The 18594-nt window shown below is 45.9% G+C and overlaps 2 protein-coding genes across 4 annotated transcripts in view; both read left to right on the plus strand.

Moving 5' to 3' along the window:
* Positions 1-18594, plus strand: part of RABGAP1 (RAB GTPase activating protein 1) — a 49427-nt gene that overhangs the window by 6668 nt on the left and 24165 nt on the right. For all 3 annotated transcript variants that reach the window (XM_042478042.1, XM_042478043.1, XM_042478045.1), the window contains exons 3-13: positions 929-1181; positions 1887-2091; positions 2376-2550; positions 3319-3476; positions 4231-4341; positions 4671-4737; positions 5585-5687; positions 5910-6079; positions 8059-8233; positions 8681-8774; positions 9665-9815. In XM_042478042.1, coding sequence (XP_042333976.1) covers positions 929-1181; positions 1887-2091; positions 2376-2550; positions 3319-3476; positions 4231-4341; positions 4671-4737; positions 5585-5687; positions 5910-6079; positions 8059-8233; positions 8681-8774; positions 9665-9815 — 1662 coding nt within the window. The remainder of the gene's footprint in view (positions 1-928; positions 1182-1886; positions 2092-2375; positions 2551-3318; positions 3477-4230; positions 4342-4670; positions 4738-5584; positions 5688-5909; positions 6080-8058; positions 8234-8680; positions 8775-9664; positions 9816-18594) is intronic.
* On the plus strand, positions 14579-18112 carry GPR21 (G protein-coupled receptor 21). Its single transcript, XM_042478054.1, has one exon. It carries the CDS (start codon positions 14911-14913, stop codon positions 15991-15993), a length of 1083 nt encoding a protein of 360 aa, XP_042333988.1. The 5' UTR covers positions 14579-14910; the 3' UTR covers positions 15994-18112.

Here is an 18594-nt window from a genome sequence, read left to right on the forward strand (position 1 = left end):
TACTGGGTGTGAGGTCAGTAGAGACGCCTTGGAAACTTGAGAAAACTTGTCTCTGTTGCGGGATCTGTGTGTGCCTCCTCCTCTTTCGCAATCCATTTCAGCCCTTGTGGGGTGCTCAGTACAGTTTCTGATCTCTTCTCTTCCTGCCATCGAGATCCCATGGAATTGTGCTGCTGTCAGTCTTTGGCCTTCATCTCTGCTGTGCATCTTATGCAAACTCCTTCAAGTGTGACCTTTTCTTCTTCCTCTCCAAAATGTTGTACCTTTGGGAGATGGAGACATTACTGTAACTGGGTCCGATGTGACATTCAAGCTGTAAATCCCAATGTTAGTCCCAACTAGAGCAGACTGATTGAATCTATTAGTATTGGGTAAGTCAGTACTTAACACCAGTTCTATAGATTGAGTGGGTCTCCTCTGTTGAGACTAACAATTGGGTTAGGGCAGGTTGGGCAATTGTGGAAGGCTAGGGAGGTTGTATTAGTCCACCAGGTAACTTTGAAGGGCCATACCTCCCATTGCAATCTCCTGCCAAACACCCTCTTGAAGTTAGTAGAAATCACTTCCTGCATCCAAAAAACTCCTTTCCTAGAACTAAATTGGCATGGGGACAAAAAGCCTGGCAAAAATGCCTCCGCACACACTAGAGGCAATTTGGAAGCATACTTTTTTACTCCCCAGGGGCTGCATGTGGCCCATAGCCTGCATTTTGTCCACCCCAGATTGGGGTCTTAGTGACAGATCATTGTGGCTGAGTTAGGTGACTTTTTACCACAGCAGCTGGCTGGGTCATGCTCTGGGTCGGTGAGAGGAGTAATCTTTTCCAAGCTGTTCTCCTTGCCTCAAAGTTCAGTTAAGGGGCTGACTTCAGCTAAGCCTTCCTTGTTTGGTCTCCTTTCATTGAACAGATACTGCTTTGTTTCCACAGATCATAGGGAATGGGAGTGAGCAGCAGCTGCGGAAGGAACTTGAGGACGTCCTAATGGATCCCCCTGTGGAAGACCCATCCAATGACCGAGAACATGAGGAAGAGGAGGAGGAAGAAGAGGAGAGCTCCCCTGATGCAGAGGGAGATGAACCGGTTCTCCTTGAGGCATCAGCCTCCTCTACCATTAATCCTGTGTCTGTGTCAGGCCCCCAAAAACCCGACATGAGCCTCCCAGTGAAACCAGCACAGGGAGGTGAGGTGATACTGCTGTAGGGGTGGGGTGAGATAGGATGTGAAGCCAGAAGGCAAACCTAAATTTCAAAGCACCTCAAAAAAATGAGGAAGCATATGTGAAAGTCAAAGACAAATGAACTTCTGAATCACTTTTTCTTAAAATGCAAAAATCTTACCATTCCATCCAATGACCTTCATGGGAGGGAACAAATACCACTTCTAGCCATAATGACAAAGGGACGCTGGTCAACACAGAGAGGGAGAGAAAAAACAGCAGACCAGTGGAAAGGGACAGTTGGATCATTTAATGGCACCAGCTCACTGGTGCTTGTACTGAGACCAACTGATGAGATGAACCACTGTTTGCATCATTCTAACGTTAATGTTTGCAACCGTAAAGGCTAGCAACTTGCTTTTTATTAAAATAGAAGGTGAAGCTCTTGATGGAAAAACTAAAAATGTGCTATCAAATAAGAGTGTAAATATTTGTTTTTATTATGATCCAAAAAGTTTGGGTCGATAAAGAAAAGCACAGATTAATCTACTGTATATAATAAGGGCTGTTGATTCATTTAAGTGTTTCACTGTGGGACTAACATCCATACATCTGGATTATTTAATATGAACCAGGCTCTTCCTGAAGACATTTTTAAAACTATCTTTTTCTCCATCTTAACAACCCTGCTCACTTGCGTTTTGACACTCGCTCCCTGTTGCTTTGCAGATTCAGAGGATTCGAGCCCTTTTACTCCAGTGGCTGATGAGGACAGTGTTGTCTTCAGCAAACTCACTTACTTGGGCTGTGCCTCAGTCAACGCCCCCAGGAGCGAGGTAGAAGCCTTGAAGATGATGGCCATCTTACGCAGCCAATGTCAGATCTCCGTGGATGTGACCCTTTCGGTGCCTAATGTGTCTGAGGGAACTGTGAGGTATTTCCCTGCATGCCAAAGTGTTGTGCAATGGGGAATGGGTTGAGAAACGATTTAGAATTAAATGACCGTAAAAACAGCACAGGTTTTAAAAGCGAATAACTCCTTAAAAGTATACTTCATTTATTTGGCATGTCTCTCTTTTAAAAATAAATAAATAAATCATTTTTTGTTATTTAGTAAATGAATTGATTCAAGATTATATCTGTGGCAGTTTCTGGAGGAAGTTGAAGATATGTGTCTTTGCTCCACTGATCTTCCTCTGTTTCTCTTTAATTCAACAGGCTGTTAGACCCTCCAACAAACACTGAAATAGCCAACTACCCCATTTATAAAATCCTCTTCTGTGTGCGAGGGCATGACGGAACTCCGGAAAGCGACTGCTTTGCTTTCACCGAAAGCCATTACAACTCTGAACTCTTCAGAATTCACGTCTTCCGATGTGAAATCCAGGAAGCTGTAAGTTCAGCATTTGGGCTGTAGGTCGCTGGTAGTTGTTGCTGTTGTTTTGTCTTCAGGTTGTTTCAAATTTACGGCAACCCCAAGATGCACCTATCATAGAGTTTTGGTGCCAAGATTTGTTCAGGAGGGGTTTGACGTTGCTTTCCTCTAAGGCTGGAGGAGTGCGACTTGCCCAAGATCTCCCAGTGAGGAAGGTTGAGTTGGACAATATGGAAGGGCCAGTGGTTGGTTTGAAGAAACCGAAATAAGGAAGAAGGAACAGGATGTGCTTCACTCTCCTAGCGAGATGATTTCTCAAGAATTGAGGATGGTTGGCAATTATATAAAATAGAAAAAAGTATAGGTTATTCCTAGGGGCCTTGTGGCTAGTGATCAAAGAGAATCTAAAATAGGTAGACGTTTCAAAAGTCCCAAGGGCAACAGCCAACTGTAAAATTGTGTTTGTCCTCTAAATACTGGAAATTGTCACTTGTCATCTCTTAGTCAGGAAGACTGTTCCTTCTTTTTTCTAATACATCCCCAATTGAATAGGCCCCTTGGAGATGCCACCACAGAAAAAGCCCTGTGCCTAATAGCCAGGTGCCTGAGATAGAAACTGCAGGGCCTTCCCAGTAGCATGTGTATGGGGTCACACAAGGAAAAAGCAACCCCTAATTTCTGCCACTTGAGGATGATCCTTTATGCTTTGTCTCTTCTATTTCAGCGTTCTTTCTGGCTTCCTCTTTGCTCCTGCCCAATCCTATTCTTTTTTCTTTGTGTCCTCAGGTGAGTCGAATCCTGTACAGTTTTGCCACTGCCTTCCGCCGTTCTGCCAAACAAACGCCACTCGCGGCCCCTGCAGCCCCCCAGACGCCCGACAGCGACATCTTCACGTTCTCTGTCTCTCTGGAAATAAAGGAAGATGATGGGAAGGGCTACTTCAGGTAGTTTTTCTCCCTTTTTCTTTTTCTCCATCGGCAGTGTGCCAGTGATGCATGTTCACTGTGGTCACACTTATTATAATCCTCTGCCCTCAAGAATTCCCCAGAAAGCTCAGTGCTTATCTCTTGGGACCTGAATATGACAAAGACTATATGCTCATTAGTTGGTAGCAGGCTGTCCATATTCTCATCTAGCTAGTTTGTCAGTTAATGAACAATGTTTGGACGCTTTTTTGCATTTCCCTTCCTTCTCCTCCTTCACCCCCCAAAAAAGTGTTGTGTGTGTCTGTTTTAACTGGAAACACATTGGAAAGCATTGTCTCTCTGTTGCTTGGAATCCTTCTGAGCCCCAGCCCAGAAAACAGAAGAATTGCATCCTCCTTGTGGTTCATCCAGTGACCTTGTTTTCTGCTTATGCCTCCTTATTCCTGGAGTCCTAGTGCTATGATGCCACCTGCTGTCTATTCTTGCCATAACAGCCCAATGTGAGCTAAACGGACAGTGTGGTTCACTATTGAATTTTAACTGTGGTGCCTCTTTTTAAAATAAATTAGATGCCAATGGTAGGAAGGTTGCTAATACTGTTAGCTCTTTCATGGTTCCTTGCAGTTTTCTGGGACATCTCACTGTCCTTGTGACATTGATCAGTTGCTCTCTAGGTGCAACTGGCTGTAAAAAGCGGTCCTCCAGCCTGCTTCTCTTCTTCAGGTGGCTTTGCAGGGATCATTTGTATCTTTGTCTCTGCTTTCAATTCCAGTGCTGTCCCCAAAGACAAAGACAGGCAATGCTTCAAATTGCGCCAAGGCATTGATAAGAAGATTGTCATCTATGTCCAGCAGACCACAAATAAAGAGCTGGCCATTGAAAGGTAATTTCATTTCTGCATTTGTCCCTCTGCTCTCTGTCTTTCATTCAGTCTAGCTCTTCCTCTTCCCTTCTTTTACTTCTGTCCAACTTTTTGGAAAGAGATTATGGGGCTACTTCCTCAATTCACCATGGTTTTTCCTACAAACTACAACTGTAGCTTTATGAGCATACTGAAAACAGTGCTAAGGAAATGTTAGTACCTTTTCCAGATACTATCTCAAGTGTTCTTTTGGTTGCAAGGGCAGGTATAAAGCTGAGAAATTGATTGTAATCCAGGAGGAAAATGTCTCATATGAAAATGACTAATAAAGGTATTGGGTATAATTGCAGGTGTTTTGGCCTCCTCCTTAGTCCCGGGAAGGATGTGCAGAGTGGCGATATGCATTTGCTGGATCTGGTAAGGACTGCTTTGATTAAAAGACTTTGCCATTAGATAAATAGATGCATTTATTTATTTACAAATATTTAAATTTGACAAAGATCCAAAAATATTGAAGCAGTATACATCAGTAAGATTTGATATATACAGTGGTACCTCGGGATACGAATTACCCAGGTTACGAATTTTTCGGGATACGAATAAATCCCATAGGGATTTATTGTTTCGGGTTACGAAGGTTTTTTCGGGTTACGAAAAAACCCCGGCGCTGTTTTCAATGGAGCCGCGGCGGAGCCGCGGCTTTTTTTCCATTAGCGCCTATGGCAATTCGGGTTACGAAGCTTTTTCGGGTTACGAAATTAGCCGCGGAACGAATTAATTTCGTAACCCGAGGCACCACTGTACACAATATACACATTACACAATGAAAATGCCAACTTTTCATCACTCACAAAATAGCTGTTAGGCTGGATTAAATGTGGGAAGCTTGCATAAATAAATATGTTTTTACCGGATATCTGAAACTAAGAAACCTTGGGACATGTCTGGTTTCTAAGAGACAAGTATTCCATATAGTCAGTGCCATAACATTAAATGCTTTGCCCTGAGCAGACTTCAGGAGCATGGGACACAACCAGAAGAGCCTCTTCAGATGACCTCAAGGCACAAAGTGGATCCATAAGGGAAAAGGCAATCATTCCAGTATTGAGATCACAAGTTGTTTAGGGCTCAATGAACTTAAAACTATTAAATCACCCTAATTATTGGTTCCCCAGTATGTACGTTTCCCAGATGGGTGTGTGCTTATGCTCTATTATGACAGTATGCACAGGCTTGATTTCCTCATGTTGTTTGTGGCTTTTAGGAATCTATGGGCAAAAGCTCTGATGGGAAGTCCTATGTCATCACTGGAAGCTGGAACACAAAGTCACCACACTTCCAGATAGTGAATGAAGAAACGCCAAAAGGTTTGTGGTCTGTTGGGACTGTTGCAGCCTCCTTCCTCTTCATGCTCTCATGAAATGTGTCTCCTAAGGGTTAGTTCCTTTTTGCCCTGGAGTGTCCCCAGAGAGCTTCTCTGAAATCAAATTCCAACTCTATAATTCTAGGATGCTATCATTTGAATGTAAAGACAGCTGAATGGAAAAGAAGACTTCTTACTCTCTTGCTCTTCTTTTTCTTGTCCTCAGACAAAGTGCTGTTCCTGACCACAGCGGTGGATTTGGTCATCACTGAGGTCCAGGAACCTGTCCGGTTCCTCTTGGAGTCCAAAGTCCGTGTCTGTCCCCCAAATGAGAGGCTCTTCTGGCCTTTCAGCAAACGAAGCTCCACAGAGAACTTCTTCCTGAAGCTGAAACAGGTGAGAACCCGTCCAAGTATATCTATGTCTTCACTCTAAGGGGGCCTGCTTGAATCTCTCCACACTCACTTGCTCTTGGTTTACATTGTTCTGAGACGAATCCAGAGGAGAAGGCTGACTTGCGGGACCTTGGGATGGCTTTGTGACCCTTGTATTCAGAGGGTTCTTCCCTTCACCTTTTCCTGTTGATATCTCATAACATCTCCAAAGGCTGTCAAATGGGGAACAGTAGTGGAAGAGGGTTGTTCCCCTCATGTTCTGCTTGTGAGCTTCCAGAGACACTTGGCTGGCCAGTGGGTGCAAGAGGGATAGTGGACCAGATAGACACAGGTCTAGTCAGCTACAAGGCTTCTCTTGTCCTCTTCAGATGAGACTCATTATCTCTGTCTCCTTGTCCAGATCTTCAGGGTGGCAATTCTAGACACAAAAGGAAGAGAGTTCCAACATACATGTGGTTACTGGATTTTTGAGAGGTTCAATTTTTGAATAACAGTTCTGTGAATTCCCTTGCCACCGGGTCAGGAAATATCTAGGAGTTGTAGTCCCAAAAAAAACCCCAAAAAACTTTCTTAGGCTCTGTGTGGTTCCACATAGAAATCTCCCTGTAACACTGGCAGCCATGAAATTCTGCTTTTTGAAAGGTGAAACACGGAGAAACTGAAACAATAGATTATCCTCTATAAATATTTCTCCACTCTTAAAGGCACAAGTTTGTTGGTTTAAGGAAGTTTATCTTACTGAGCTAATTCCGTTGCCTTTTGTTTTGTGGGACCGGCTCTCATTGTGTCTTTTAAAAAAAGATCTTGCTCACTTTTGGCTTGTTCTCAGGTCCCATTTGGGCTTTGGTGAGCAAGGGTTGGGCTCTTTGACTGGTTTTCTTTCTTTTGCAACGGTGGTTTAGAGGCTTTGCCTGATAACGCGCTAAAGGGAAACAGGTTTCTGGAGACACACAAGTAGTTAAAAAACAATGTCAAGCAAATGAACCAAAATAGCAACAGCAACAGAAAAAGCCAGCACTGTACTTGTGATTAGGGTAAACTAATCTTGATTTCACTAGTATGTGTTGGAAATATTTTGGTGCAAGGACAGCCTGGGGGAGAAATTGGGAACCTGCCTTTTCTGACAGAAAATAACCCTTGAGGGCTTCTTTTCAAAAGCATTTCTGGTTTTGACCTGGTTGCTAGGAGGTGTAAACAGTAATTAGAAGAGGCCTCCAGAAACCTTGCTAGCACATGGTAGCCTGTGGGTCTGCAAACCCTTCCTTAATTTCCTTTCTGTGCCCGAAACACAGTTAGGTCAACTGTTTGGTTGTTATGAAACACTAAAGCATATGCTCATGTGCTTAAGGAGTGTCAGCCATAGAATGTGCCTTTTGATGTGTGCCTAAGAGGCATGTGGAGAGAGGGATTTCTCTCGCATTGCTCCCATTTCCCATCAGGGCCACAGTTCCTTTACGCTTTCGTTGCTTTGGGGACAGGTGGGAAGATACTTCTTATAGCTTCCGTATTTTAAACTGTCTCCATCTTCATTGATTAATGTGATTTTTATTGTTTTATGGTTTGGGATGGTTTGAGATGGTGTTCAGTGGCCATCTAGAACTATTGTTTTGAATTTAGAAAGATGGGATAAATAAATAAAAAGAGGTTTAGTTTGATGATGATGGGTCTCATCCTATGAGTCTGTGTTGGTTTCTGATTTTGTTGCATCTCCAGCAAACTGGAAATCGCACTGAAGAAATTAGCGTGTTGTTGTTGTTGTTATTATTATTATTATTAACCTTTATTTATAAAGCGCTGTAAATTTACACATAAAGTGTGTTCTTTCCTTCATATACGCCCCTCCCATCACAAACACGGTTGCAGAGGTATTCTTTCTCTTCTGCCACCTCTGTGCAGAGAACATGTCGGTTGATCCAGCTCTTTCTGTTTTTAAGATTTCCCCCCGAAAATGGAAACTTAACAGACACTGTCTCCCTTTAGATAAAGCAGAAGGACCGAAAGAATAGCACAGACACCCTCTACGAAGTCGTGTGCCTGGAGAGTGAATCGGAAAGGGAGCGGCGGAAAACCACTGCCAGCCCAGCACTCCGCCTGCCCCAGTCTGGGTCCCAGGGCTCAATGATCCCTTCCCCACCAGAGGATGATGAAGAGGAAGGTAAGAAAGGCCTTAGCAGTCTCAGAAGCAGAGAAGGATTAGAGTGGCTTTTTCAGGACTGTCTGCTGCTAGTCTTTGTGGACGGGCTGAAAGATAGCTCAAAATTGGCTGCTGAGACTTTCAAGAATGTGCAGTGGTCTAAACCAGTGGTTCTCCAACTTTAGTTATCTATTTGTTTTGGACTTCAGTCCCCAGAAGCTTCAGCCAGCATGGTCTGTTGTCAGGGATTTTGGAAACTAAAGTCCGAAACAGCTGAAGGACCAAAAAAGGAACTTTTGCAAGCTCTGAACAAGTGCAGCTGGTATAGCACTTTCAGAACAAGACAGAGGACCCAGTCCCCCGTAGTCACAACAGCTCCACTTGAAATAACCAGCTTTCGACCCAAATTGGGGACACCAATGTCTCGTACTCCTCACACCTCCCCTGTCCTGCTTTTGTGTCTTGCAGACAATGACGAACCACTCCTGAGTGGCTCAGGGGACGTCTCCAAAGAGTGTGCAGAAAAAATTCTCGAGACATGGGGAGACCTTTTGTCTAAGTGGTAAGCAATCTCTCTTTCTTACAGTCTCTCTCTCTGTCTGTCTGTCTGTCTGTCTGTCTAATATTTCACCCTTTCTCCTGGTGCAGGACCCAAGACACTTAAAGTACAGCTGAAAACATAATCATAAAAAGGTTTTTAAAAAACTATTAATAAGCAGTCCTATTAACAGCTCTAAAACAGTTTAATAATAATAATAATAATAATAATAATAATAATAATATATAAATAAAAACTTATTATGCTATGGTTACAATTAAAACCATAGCTAAAAAACATAAAATATCAGTCATCGATCAATCAAGGGGCCAGGTGCTCTCGTTCCATGCCAATTTTCTTCATTAGGAGGTCAGGGGGATATGCACAACGGAAACATAGTAAAGACTACAGCAACATTCTCCCCGATTAAAGGACTCTTCTGCCAAACCCAGTTGATGGCCAAAGTCCTGTCTGATTAAAAAAGTCTTTGCCTGCCAGCAGACAGAGAGCAGAATCTGTTAAATATGCTTCACTGTGAACTTATTGCACAGCTTCCCTTGTTGTTGTGGGGATAGGGGACAAAACACACAACATGAGGGGAAAGAGAAGGGCAGAGAGACCTCTCTTGCTTCTAACCCTTCCAGTTTGCTGTTGCCACCTCTATTTCTGTTTGACTGCTGCTGTGCTGTCTGTTTCTCCATCTCATTGGGTTCCTTCCATGTGTTTCTTCCCCATCATCCTGACCACTTGCATGCTAGGCCTTCCTCTCTGTTCCTTGCACTGACATAGTCTCAGTGCCAGATAAACCAACAAGTCACCCATTTCTCCCTTCCTCTGCCTCAGCCGGTGATTGCCACCCCACCTTACTGCCCTTACTGCCCTTGCTTGATGGGTGCCTGGCTATTCTCTTCCAGGCACTTGAACCTGAGCGTGCGGCCCAAAACCTTGCCGACGCTGGTGAGGAGCGGAGTCCCTGAAGCCCTGAGAGGGGAGGTCTGGCAGTTGCTTGCGGGATGTCACAACAACGACCATCTGGTGGAGAAGTACCGCATCCTCATCACAAAGGTAAACCCCTTCCTCACTTATACCTCATCTGTCTTTTAATCTCATCTTGTTTTGAATGAAAGTTGTGGTCCAAACATGTCTACCAGCTGGGAAGGATGGGACTGTACATTGCGGGTAATGAAGACTTGTGTAAGGGTGTTTGGTGCACCTCTAAAAATTATTCCTTGGTTAATTAAACAAAAGGCCCTCCTGTGTTCCTTGGTAGCCAAACTCATGTCCTTACGTAGGTTCCTGGAACTTACTGATGTGCAGAAATGAGAATTCTGCTGAGTTCTCTAATGTGTGTTTATGTTGCATTATAGCTCTTGCTCCTGGAGGAGTGAATGCAACTTCTATAAAATTATTCTTTATTTCATTAGTTCACAAGACACCTATACTTCCATCTGTGAATACCTGGAACATTCCAGTCTGTGCACACAAGAGTTCAGTGGGATTCTTTAATTTGTGTGCCTGCTTTTCTTTAAAATTTATTGTATATAATAATGTTATTCAACTTCTGGCAATATTGTGTATATTTGTTACATATTATGTTGTTTGTGCAGATCTGTGCTGTTCAGAGCAGGAAAGCTGTACTGTGTTCTTACCTTACTTGATAAAAAAATAAATAAGAGTGTATGGTTTTAAGATAGGAGGTTGGAAAGTGGCGAGAGAACATAAAATCATGGTGAATGTCCAAACCTGGTTGTTGTAGTTGCACCAAAGCATGGGTGAAAATCTAAAGCATTTCAGTTATTGGTGTGCAGGTTTTTAAATCATTAAGCTGTTCATGTTGATTGCTGGTACATCTCCCATGGCTTTTGCCAGGAGCCCAACACAGACCTGTTATTAAATGAACACATAATGGAAGAGAATGGCCAAAGAGGGAGATGGGCATGTGCAGAATTCCTGTTTTTGTGGTAACCAGCATAGCAGCCTGTCAAAATGTGGTGGCAAAGGACAGAAAAGTCATCCAGTTGATGCTGCCACTACCTCACCTATGACAGACTAGTCAGAGCTTGGAAATGTTCCTTTTTTGGGACTGCCGGGTTTTTTTTCCTAGGAATTGTAGTCCGAAAAAGGAACATTTCCATGCTATTGAGGTTACTGGTTGACCAGTTCAGATAAAGTTATGGTATCTGAACCATCTCTGAAGGCAAAGGGTGGCTAATTCTAGCTAGGCACAGTGACTGCGCATTTCTCTGGCTCACTTGTGGTTAGTTTGTTCCTCCGCTCCCTGTTTGTGCTGGCATTAATGTAATGATGGTGGTGGGGATGCAGAATGAAATGGTCTAAGTCTTCCTGAACCTTTGAGCCTAAAAATTTCTACTTTACCCTCCATATTAATTTTACACTGTAAACAAGAGTGGGAACCTCCTCTTTTACTTTCCAAGCTCTTTATTCCCTCCTCCATTCTGGAGTGTTGTGTTCTGTGCCAGTCCCACATTTTCTCCCTTCCAATTCAGGTAATCCCCCCTCAGTACCGTCGCTTAAGCAATTATGAGTCTGGCATAGAGATTCTCATGGCACAAACATCGATCCCTCTTCTGGGAAGTACTTGTTATGCCTTCTGCAGTCTCTGTCCCTTCCTTATCTTCGTAGTTACCATTGATTTCTCTAGGTAATGTCATTTTGTGAGTCTGCATGGTACGGTGGTTCGAGCATCGGACCACGACTCGGGACCAGGGTTTGAATTTCCACTCAGCCATAGAAGCCCTTGGTTTCTTCTATGGGAGACCTTGGGCAAGCCACATTCTCTCAGCCTCAAAAGAAGACAAAGGCAAAGCCCCTCTGAACAAATCTTCTGAAGAAAACCATGTGATAGATGGATTTACCTTAGGATTGCCATAAATCAGAAATGATTTAAACAAAAACAACAACAGAAGTGTTATCCCACAGGTGAGGGGTGGGTACCTAGTCCGCCTTCTGCCAAAAAGGTTTGTTCTGCCAGGTTGGGGTTAGGCAGAGGAGCAGTGAACAAACAAAACACTCCCAAACTGCATCTTGGACCAGTGATGGATAATTTTCTACCTGCAAAACATTTTTATTTTTACTTTTTTTAGTACTGGTTGAAATGGCGAAATGCCTTCAGAATGAAGTCTGGTCCTGGGGGGCATGTTTCTTGTTTCTATGGCAACGGAGCGACCGGCAAAGGGATGCAATCGCTCATTAAGCGCGCGTGGATCAATAAACAGAGTCTTTATTTAAATCCATAAACCATCAGCTCCGTTTCCTAAAGCGACACAGCTCCGTGTAACTCCAGGGTGTGTTTTGCCAGATCGCCAAATTTCACTGATGTTTGAACTTACTGGAATGGACTTCATGTGCTGCTGTGAACCCAGATTCTATCCTGGACCTAATTTGAAAGGGGAAAAGGGAAGAAACTTGGCTTGGGTTTCGTTTGGAAATGAAGAATGACGTACACTACTTACTGTGAACTCTGTATTCAAAAGTGCAGGATGCTTGCGTCTTATCAAGGCTATTTTGTTCAGGTCTCTGGTTTGGAGGGTTTTTATTGTTGAACTGTATAAAGGATTAAGAAAGGGATATTGTCATTTATTGGCCAACCACTAGCCTTCCACAGCTACTGGTGCTCTCCAAATGTTTTGGGATACAACTCACAATGTCCATAAACCAGTATGGATAGGAGTTGTATTCCAAGACACTTGGAGAGGGCCAACATGGGAACAACTGTTGAAAGAATTGATAGATGCCAACAGTAAAGTCACCCTTCTGGGAGAAGAACTTTTGTTTTCAGTGTTTATTTCTGAAATACAGTGAGTGCGCCCGCATCATACGCAGATTTGACCATACACTCAAACCTGTGTAGAGCTGCGCGTGGGGTGCAAAGGGCAGCGCATCCCATTTGAATGAATGGGGTGCGCACCTGTGTTGTGCGCGTGCCGCTGCTGCGTGCACAAGCCCCATTCAAGTGACTGGGGCTTGAGCATACGCGTTTTTGGGCTTACTTGGGGGGGGGTCTGGAATGGATCCCCCGCGTAAGCCAAGGGCGCACTGTATTTCTCTTGGGGAGAAGCTCGTTAAAAGACAACTGCTCAGGTGATGCACAGCAATAAAATTATAAAGACAATGATAAAGCAAAGGTAGTCATGCGCGCCATAAGAAAAAAATATTCCCCAGATCTTCATTGGTGTAAGTCTTTATTAGGTCAGCTGTATTTTTCATGCTCATTTAGTTTGCCTGTAATAAGAGAGGTAGGTGTGTGTGTCGCCTGCCGATTTATGGTGACCCCATGAATTTTTTATAGGGCTTAGTGTTGCTGTGTAAAGGTGGTAGCAGGAGAGAGGCATGTTCGTGTGGGCAGAGGTGTCCCTTTTCTTCTTCTCTGGCTTGTTGTTGCCCTGCCCCAGTCTCCTGTGCCAAGCTTAGAAAGTACTTGAATGGCATTAAATAAACTCCAGGTTGCTTTGTGTGCCAAGCTTTTTCTGCTTTCCTGCCTCCGCTGTGCTTCTATGCCTATTGGCCATGAATCATCTTCTTTCGCTGGCTGCTTGATGGTGGGGTCATCTTGGGCTGTTCTTTGCCCCACTCCATACATAGCTGCCAAACAGAACACCTCCAAAGTTGGGCATGTGAGAGTGCCAACCAGTCTGGGACTGGGTTCAGAAAGTGCTCCAGGAACCAGGTGGACTGCGATCCCGTGTAACACAGCGAATCCGGAGACACACATCTTAAAATCCTATAAAATAAAAGCATGCATGAGATTTGCAATGAGCACCTGAGTTGTGGAAGAAAGGGACAGGCAGAGCTGCTCAGCGATGGGAAGCCTTCAAGTTTGGAGAGGAAAGTGGGGAGGCTTTTCGAAGGGGAAGGAGACTCACAGGGAAGTTTCCTCCATTCTGGATGTTTTGGAGGAAGGGGGTGCATGGCATTAAGGAATGAGGGATCTGGGCTGGATTATTGGCTAAAAAGTGGAAAGGTACATACACCCTCACCCTCTTCCTGGGATGCAAAGGAAGGGAGGGCATAGACAGGTGCCAAGGCTGAGTGCATCTCGCACATGTGTGTGTACCCCCTTCCTTTTCCTTTCCCCTTCTGAATTGCTTGCAGGCGCCTGTGGAGGCAATGCTGATCTGGAGACCCCCTTCTGTGGAAGCCTGAAGGAGGAGCTCTGCCTGCGAAGAGTCCGCCCGCCCCTCTTGCTGCAGCTCTGGGGTGGGTGGGTTGGTGGAAGGGAGGTCCTCAGCAGTGTCCTCCCTTCCTTCATCCCTCCTTCCTTCCTTCCTCCAAATAGCACCTGGGGTCTGCCCCCTCCCTTGGCACACAGGGCTCTTTTCTGCAGCTGCTGAGTGAGAGAGAGAGACCAGTGCCTCTGCTTCCCTTCCCTTTCTCTCTCTCTCTCTCTTTCTTTCTCTCTCTCTGTCTCTGCGGGTGCTGGGCATTTGCCGGCCTTTGTGTCTCTGGCTGCAGGTAGGAAGGAAGGAAGGAAGGATGGAGGAAAGCTGAGCCTGGGGGGGTGGCCTTTCTTTGCCCCTTAGAGCATCCCCTCCTCAACACTTCTGCCGAGGCGGCTGCCTCCTGCTGAGTAAGGACTTTGGCTAGTGGGAGACCTGCAGTGATGGGGGTGGGAATCTGTGGCTAGCTAGCACATCCTTGGAGGGTGGGAGGGATGCTCTGAAATACTCTTTTCTCTTTCCTCACTCCTCCTTATCTTCCTCCTCCTTCTCCTCTTTTTCTTTTCTTTTCTTCCAAGCCCCCCCCCCCCCCCCCCCATTGCTGGACCTCCTATCCTCCCTCCCCCCCCCCCTTTGTATAGGCAGGCCAACCTCTTTTCTTTCTTGCTCCCTTGCTTTCTCCCCCTCTCCCTTCCTCCTTTCTTTCTTTCTCTCCTCTGTCCACCTCTCTCCCCTCCCCAAACAGCTGTGCGGTGGCGTGTTGCAGAGGAGGAAGGAGTGTCACTGGTTATCCAAAAGCTGGCGGGCGCTGGGCGCCTGGAAGGGTGGCAGCCCTGCGGACAATGCCCGGCAGGAGCTCCGAGAAACCTCCACGCTCCTTCTTTTCCTCCTCCTCCTCTCCTCCAACGGGGCGGCACATGCGGCAGCCGCAATGACAGCAGCAGCAGCCAGGCCAGTGGAATGAGCAAGGGGCCTGCTGCAAGATGAATGCCTCCCTGGATGGCAGCAGCGGTGATGGGGGCAACCACAGCAATGGCGGGGGCAAGCCTTTTTGCCTCTTGGCGGCTGGCTACCCAGAGGCCCTGGACATCTGCCTGCTGGAGGCGGTCATCATCGTCTTCCTCACCGTCCTGATCATCTCGGGCAACGTGGTGGTCATCTTTGTCTTCCACTGCGCCCCGCTGCTCAACCACCACACCACCAGCTACTTCATCCAGACCATGGCCTATGCTGATCTGCTGGTGGGCGTCAGCTGCCTGGTGCCTTCCCTCTCACTGCTGCGCTACCGCCTGGCCTTCCTACCTGAGTCCTTGGTCTGCCAGGCCTTTGGCTACGCCGTCTCAGTGCTCAAGAGTGTCTCCATGGCCTCCCTGGCCTGCATCAGTGTGGACCGGTACCTGGCCATCACCCAGCCCCTCACCTACAACACCCTGGTTACCCCCTGCCGCCTCCGCCTCTGCATCCTCCTCATCTGGCTCTACTCGGGTGCCGTATTCCTGCCAGCTTTTTTTGGCTGGGGCAAGCCCGGCTACCATGGGGATGTCTTCCGCTGGTGTGCTGATGCCTGGGAGACCCGGGCTGCCTTCACCCTCTTCATCGTGGTCACCCTCTACGCCCCGGCCGCCTTCGTGGTCTGCTTCACCTATGTCAGCATCTTCCGCATCTGCCAGCAGCACACTAAGGAGATCAACGAGCGGCGGGTGCGCTTCAGCTCCCAGGAGGGTGGTGAAGCAACTGAGGCCCAGCCCTGTCCAGACAAGCGCTATGCCATGGTCCTCCTGCGCATCACCAGCGTCTTCTACGTCCTCTGGCTCCCCTACATCATCTACTTCCTCCTAGAGAGCTCTGCTGTCTACCGCAGTCGCGTGGCCTCCTTCCTGACCACCTGGCTGGCCATCAGCAATAGCTTTTGCAACTGTGTCATCTACAGCCTCTCCAACAGCGTCTTTCAGAAGGGCTTGAAGCGCCTCTCGGGTGCCGTCTGCGCCTCCTGTGCCCGGCACCGGGCTGCCAGGGACTCCTCAGCCTCCAGAAGCAAAAGGCCGTCCAACGGGTGCCAGGCCTGAAGGGCCAATAAAAAACAAAACAAAGCGGATTTTGCTCGGACTGCAAAACGAGTTTTTAAAAAACATGTCCAGGTTTGCAAAAAAAATATGGGGGGGGGGGGGTTTGAGAAAAAATAAATGTGTAATGTGTGTGTGTCCATGTGTGTTCCCACACACAAAACCTTCTGTGAGGAATGCTGCTGATGGAGAAGAATCGAGGATTTCCACAAGCATGTGCCGTCTCAGAGTTTCACTTTAAAGGTGTCCTGGGGATGGAGTTGGGGTTGTGCCCCACTGCCTGTGTTTTGAAGCATCATGGGGCTGTCTTCTCCCTCCCCACCTGGAGCAACTGGTAGCCAGTGGGCTTGGGAAGAGTGATGCTGGTGAGAAAGAAAGAGAGAGAGAAAGAGACCCTCATATTCTTCCTTACTGCTTCACTTCCAGGTGTTTGGAGACCTCTTCTGCTCCCTGCGTCAGTGTGGGAATGTGTCAGTGATCTGTAACGATGTTTTCCCCTGGTTTGTTTGTTTGTTTGTCTGTGCATATGCCAAAGTATATTCCAAGTCTCAAGGGGCCAAATTATATTGTATTTCCCACCCCTCCCCTGCACCTACCCACCCCACTCTCTCTATTTCACCTTTTCTTCCATCCCCCATTTTTAACCCCTTTGTAGTCATATAGCAAAAAATGTAAAAACTTGAACATTTGATTCCCATGTGCAATGAGGCAGTAGTGCGGCCACAGGATCTGTTCCACTCCCTCTCACCCTCTTTGTGCTTTTTTAAATTGAAAGAAAGGTAATTTATTCTTGTCCTAGGTGCCCTGTTTTACCACCTCGACACCCGCCCACCCACCATCAAAATTAGGATGTTTGTTTGTGCTTTAGAGCCCAGTGTTTGCATTTGAAAACAAAAAAAAATTATGTAGTGAATGAGATGACTTTTGGAGCAGACCAAATTTAGCAGCTGAATAAAGTGTTTTTCTTTCCCTTTTCTAAAAAAGAAAAAAAATGAGCGGAGAAAATGATTTTGTCCTTGCCTTTGGTTTGGATTTGCGGGCGACGGAACAAAACTGAACAGGGTTATTTTGGAAACAAGCAGAGGGTGTGCAGTTTTTGTTTGGAGGGCACTTCTCACAGCAAACTTTCCTTTTGTAACAGTAACCCAAATGCTGTTTAAAATCAGGGTGCCTCTCACACATGGCACGCTAACAAATTTTGCCAGGGTGAAAAGAGAGAGATCCTATATGCCTGTGGAAATTGAGACTGCAGTTTTAAAGATACAGCATACAAGGATTCCAATGGTGAAATTGCAAAGTTGGAAAATGCTCACCGACGTTTCCAGCTTAGAGTTGGTGGGCTTGTTCAAAAACAGCAAATACTGATTCCTTTTGGGAAACCAGAAATGCAAAGTGCAAAGAAGAAGATGAATCTTACCAGTGGCAATATTTGATGGATGTGTATTGGGAGGATGGGATAGCTCTTTGTACCCAGCAGGTGGGACCAAAATGAGGGACCAGACAGGCCTTGGTTTTGATGTGACAACCACTCTCCTGCTCTTCTTAGGAGTGCTTTTGGTGAGATTTGGAGGTGGGTTGTGCCCACGCTTCAAGAAAACAGCGTGGTCCCAAAGCTGACTCATGTTCTGGGGGTGGTGGGGAAGAGAAAACTCCCTGCTGCCTCTGTTAGACTGTGAAAGCCTTTGTGAGAGATGCATTATGTGTAAAATGGGATCATGGTTTGTATGATGCACTGGAGGGGAAGTATTCTAGTGGGTGGCCACAGTGTATTTGCATACAGTATTGCCCAGGGGAAGAAATGGCCATGCAAAGGGCTTGGGGATTTCTGGAAGCTGATACCCCAAAAAAAGAGGAGTAACCTTTCCCAAACCCATCTTCACAAAAATCCCAAACCATGGAAGGCCCTGATTTTGCAGCTGACAGAATCGTGGAGGTTAATGCACTTGTGCTGCAAGGAGTGTGTCTGCACAAGCATAGTTAGAACGGTTTGATACCTCTTTCATAACTATCATGACACTGTTCTCCACAATCTAAGAATCTTAGGATCCTGTTTGACAGGTAGTTTAAAATGATCTGGTGAGGAACTCCAGTACACTGCCCTGAACTACAACTTCTCTAGCAGAGAATTCTAACCTCTACTCACCAAACTACAAATCCCAGTATTCCATAAGATGGGGCTGTTTGGATGAGGCTATGATGGTGAAAGAGTGGAATCTCTGACCCCCTGTAAATTTGACCCCCAGGGCCAAATATTTATATGGCGACTGTCTTCATGTCATTTGGGTGAGCTCCTGGGATGTCGCAGAATGTTCATCAACATTTATTTCTGGGACAAGTCAGTGTCAGCTCAACTTTTGGGGTGTGTGTCTCGGGGAAAAGAGTGGAAAGGTGAAAGATCTTCATTGGGCTTTGATGGGCCAAGACCGAGGGGAAGGGGCTGTTGGTGGAACCTGGGCCAAGGGGCTAAGGAAATGGGTAGGTTTTGAGACACAAAGTTACAGGCAATAGAGGCTGGCAGATTTTATCTTTTGAGAAAATGGTTCACTGAGCGAAAGAACCTAGTGATATCAGTTGTGTTCCAGAACGCAGGACAAAATTAATTTT

The sequence above is a fragment of the Sceloporus undulatus genome, chromosome 7 (genome assembly GCF_019175285.1).
Source record: "Sceloporus undulatus isolate JIND9_A2432 ecotype Alabama chromosome 7, SceUnd_v1.1, whole genome shotgun sequence".
Classification (NCBI taxonomy): domain Eukaryota; kingdom Metazoa; phylum Chordata; class Lepidosauria; order Squamata; family Phrynosomatidae; genus Sceloporus; species Sceloporus undulatus.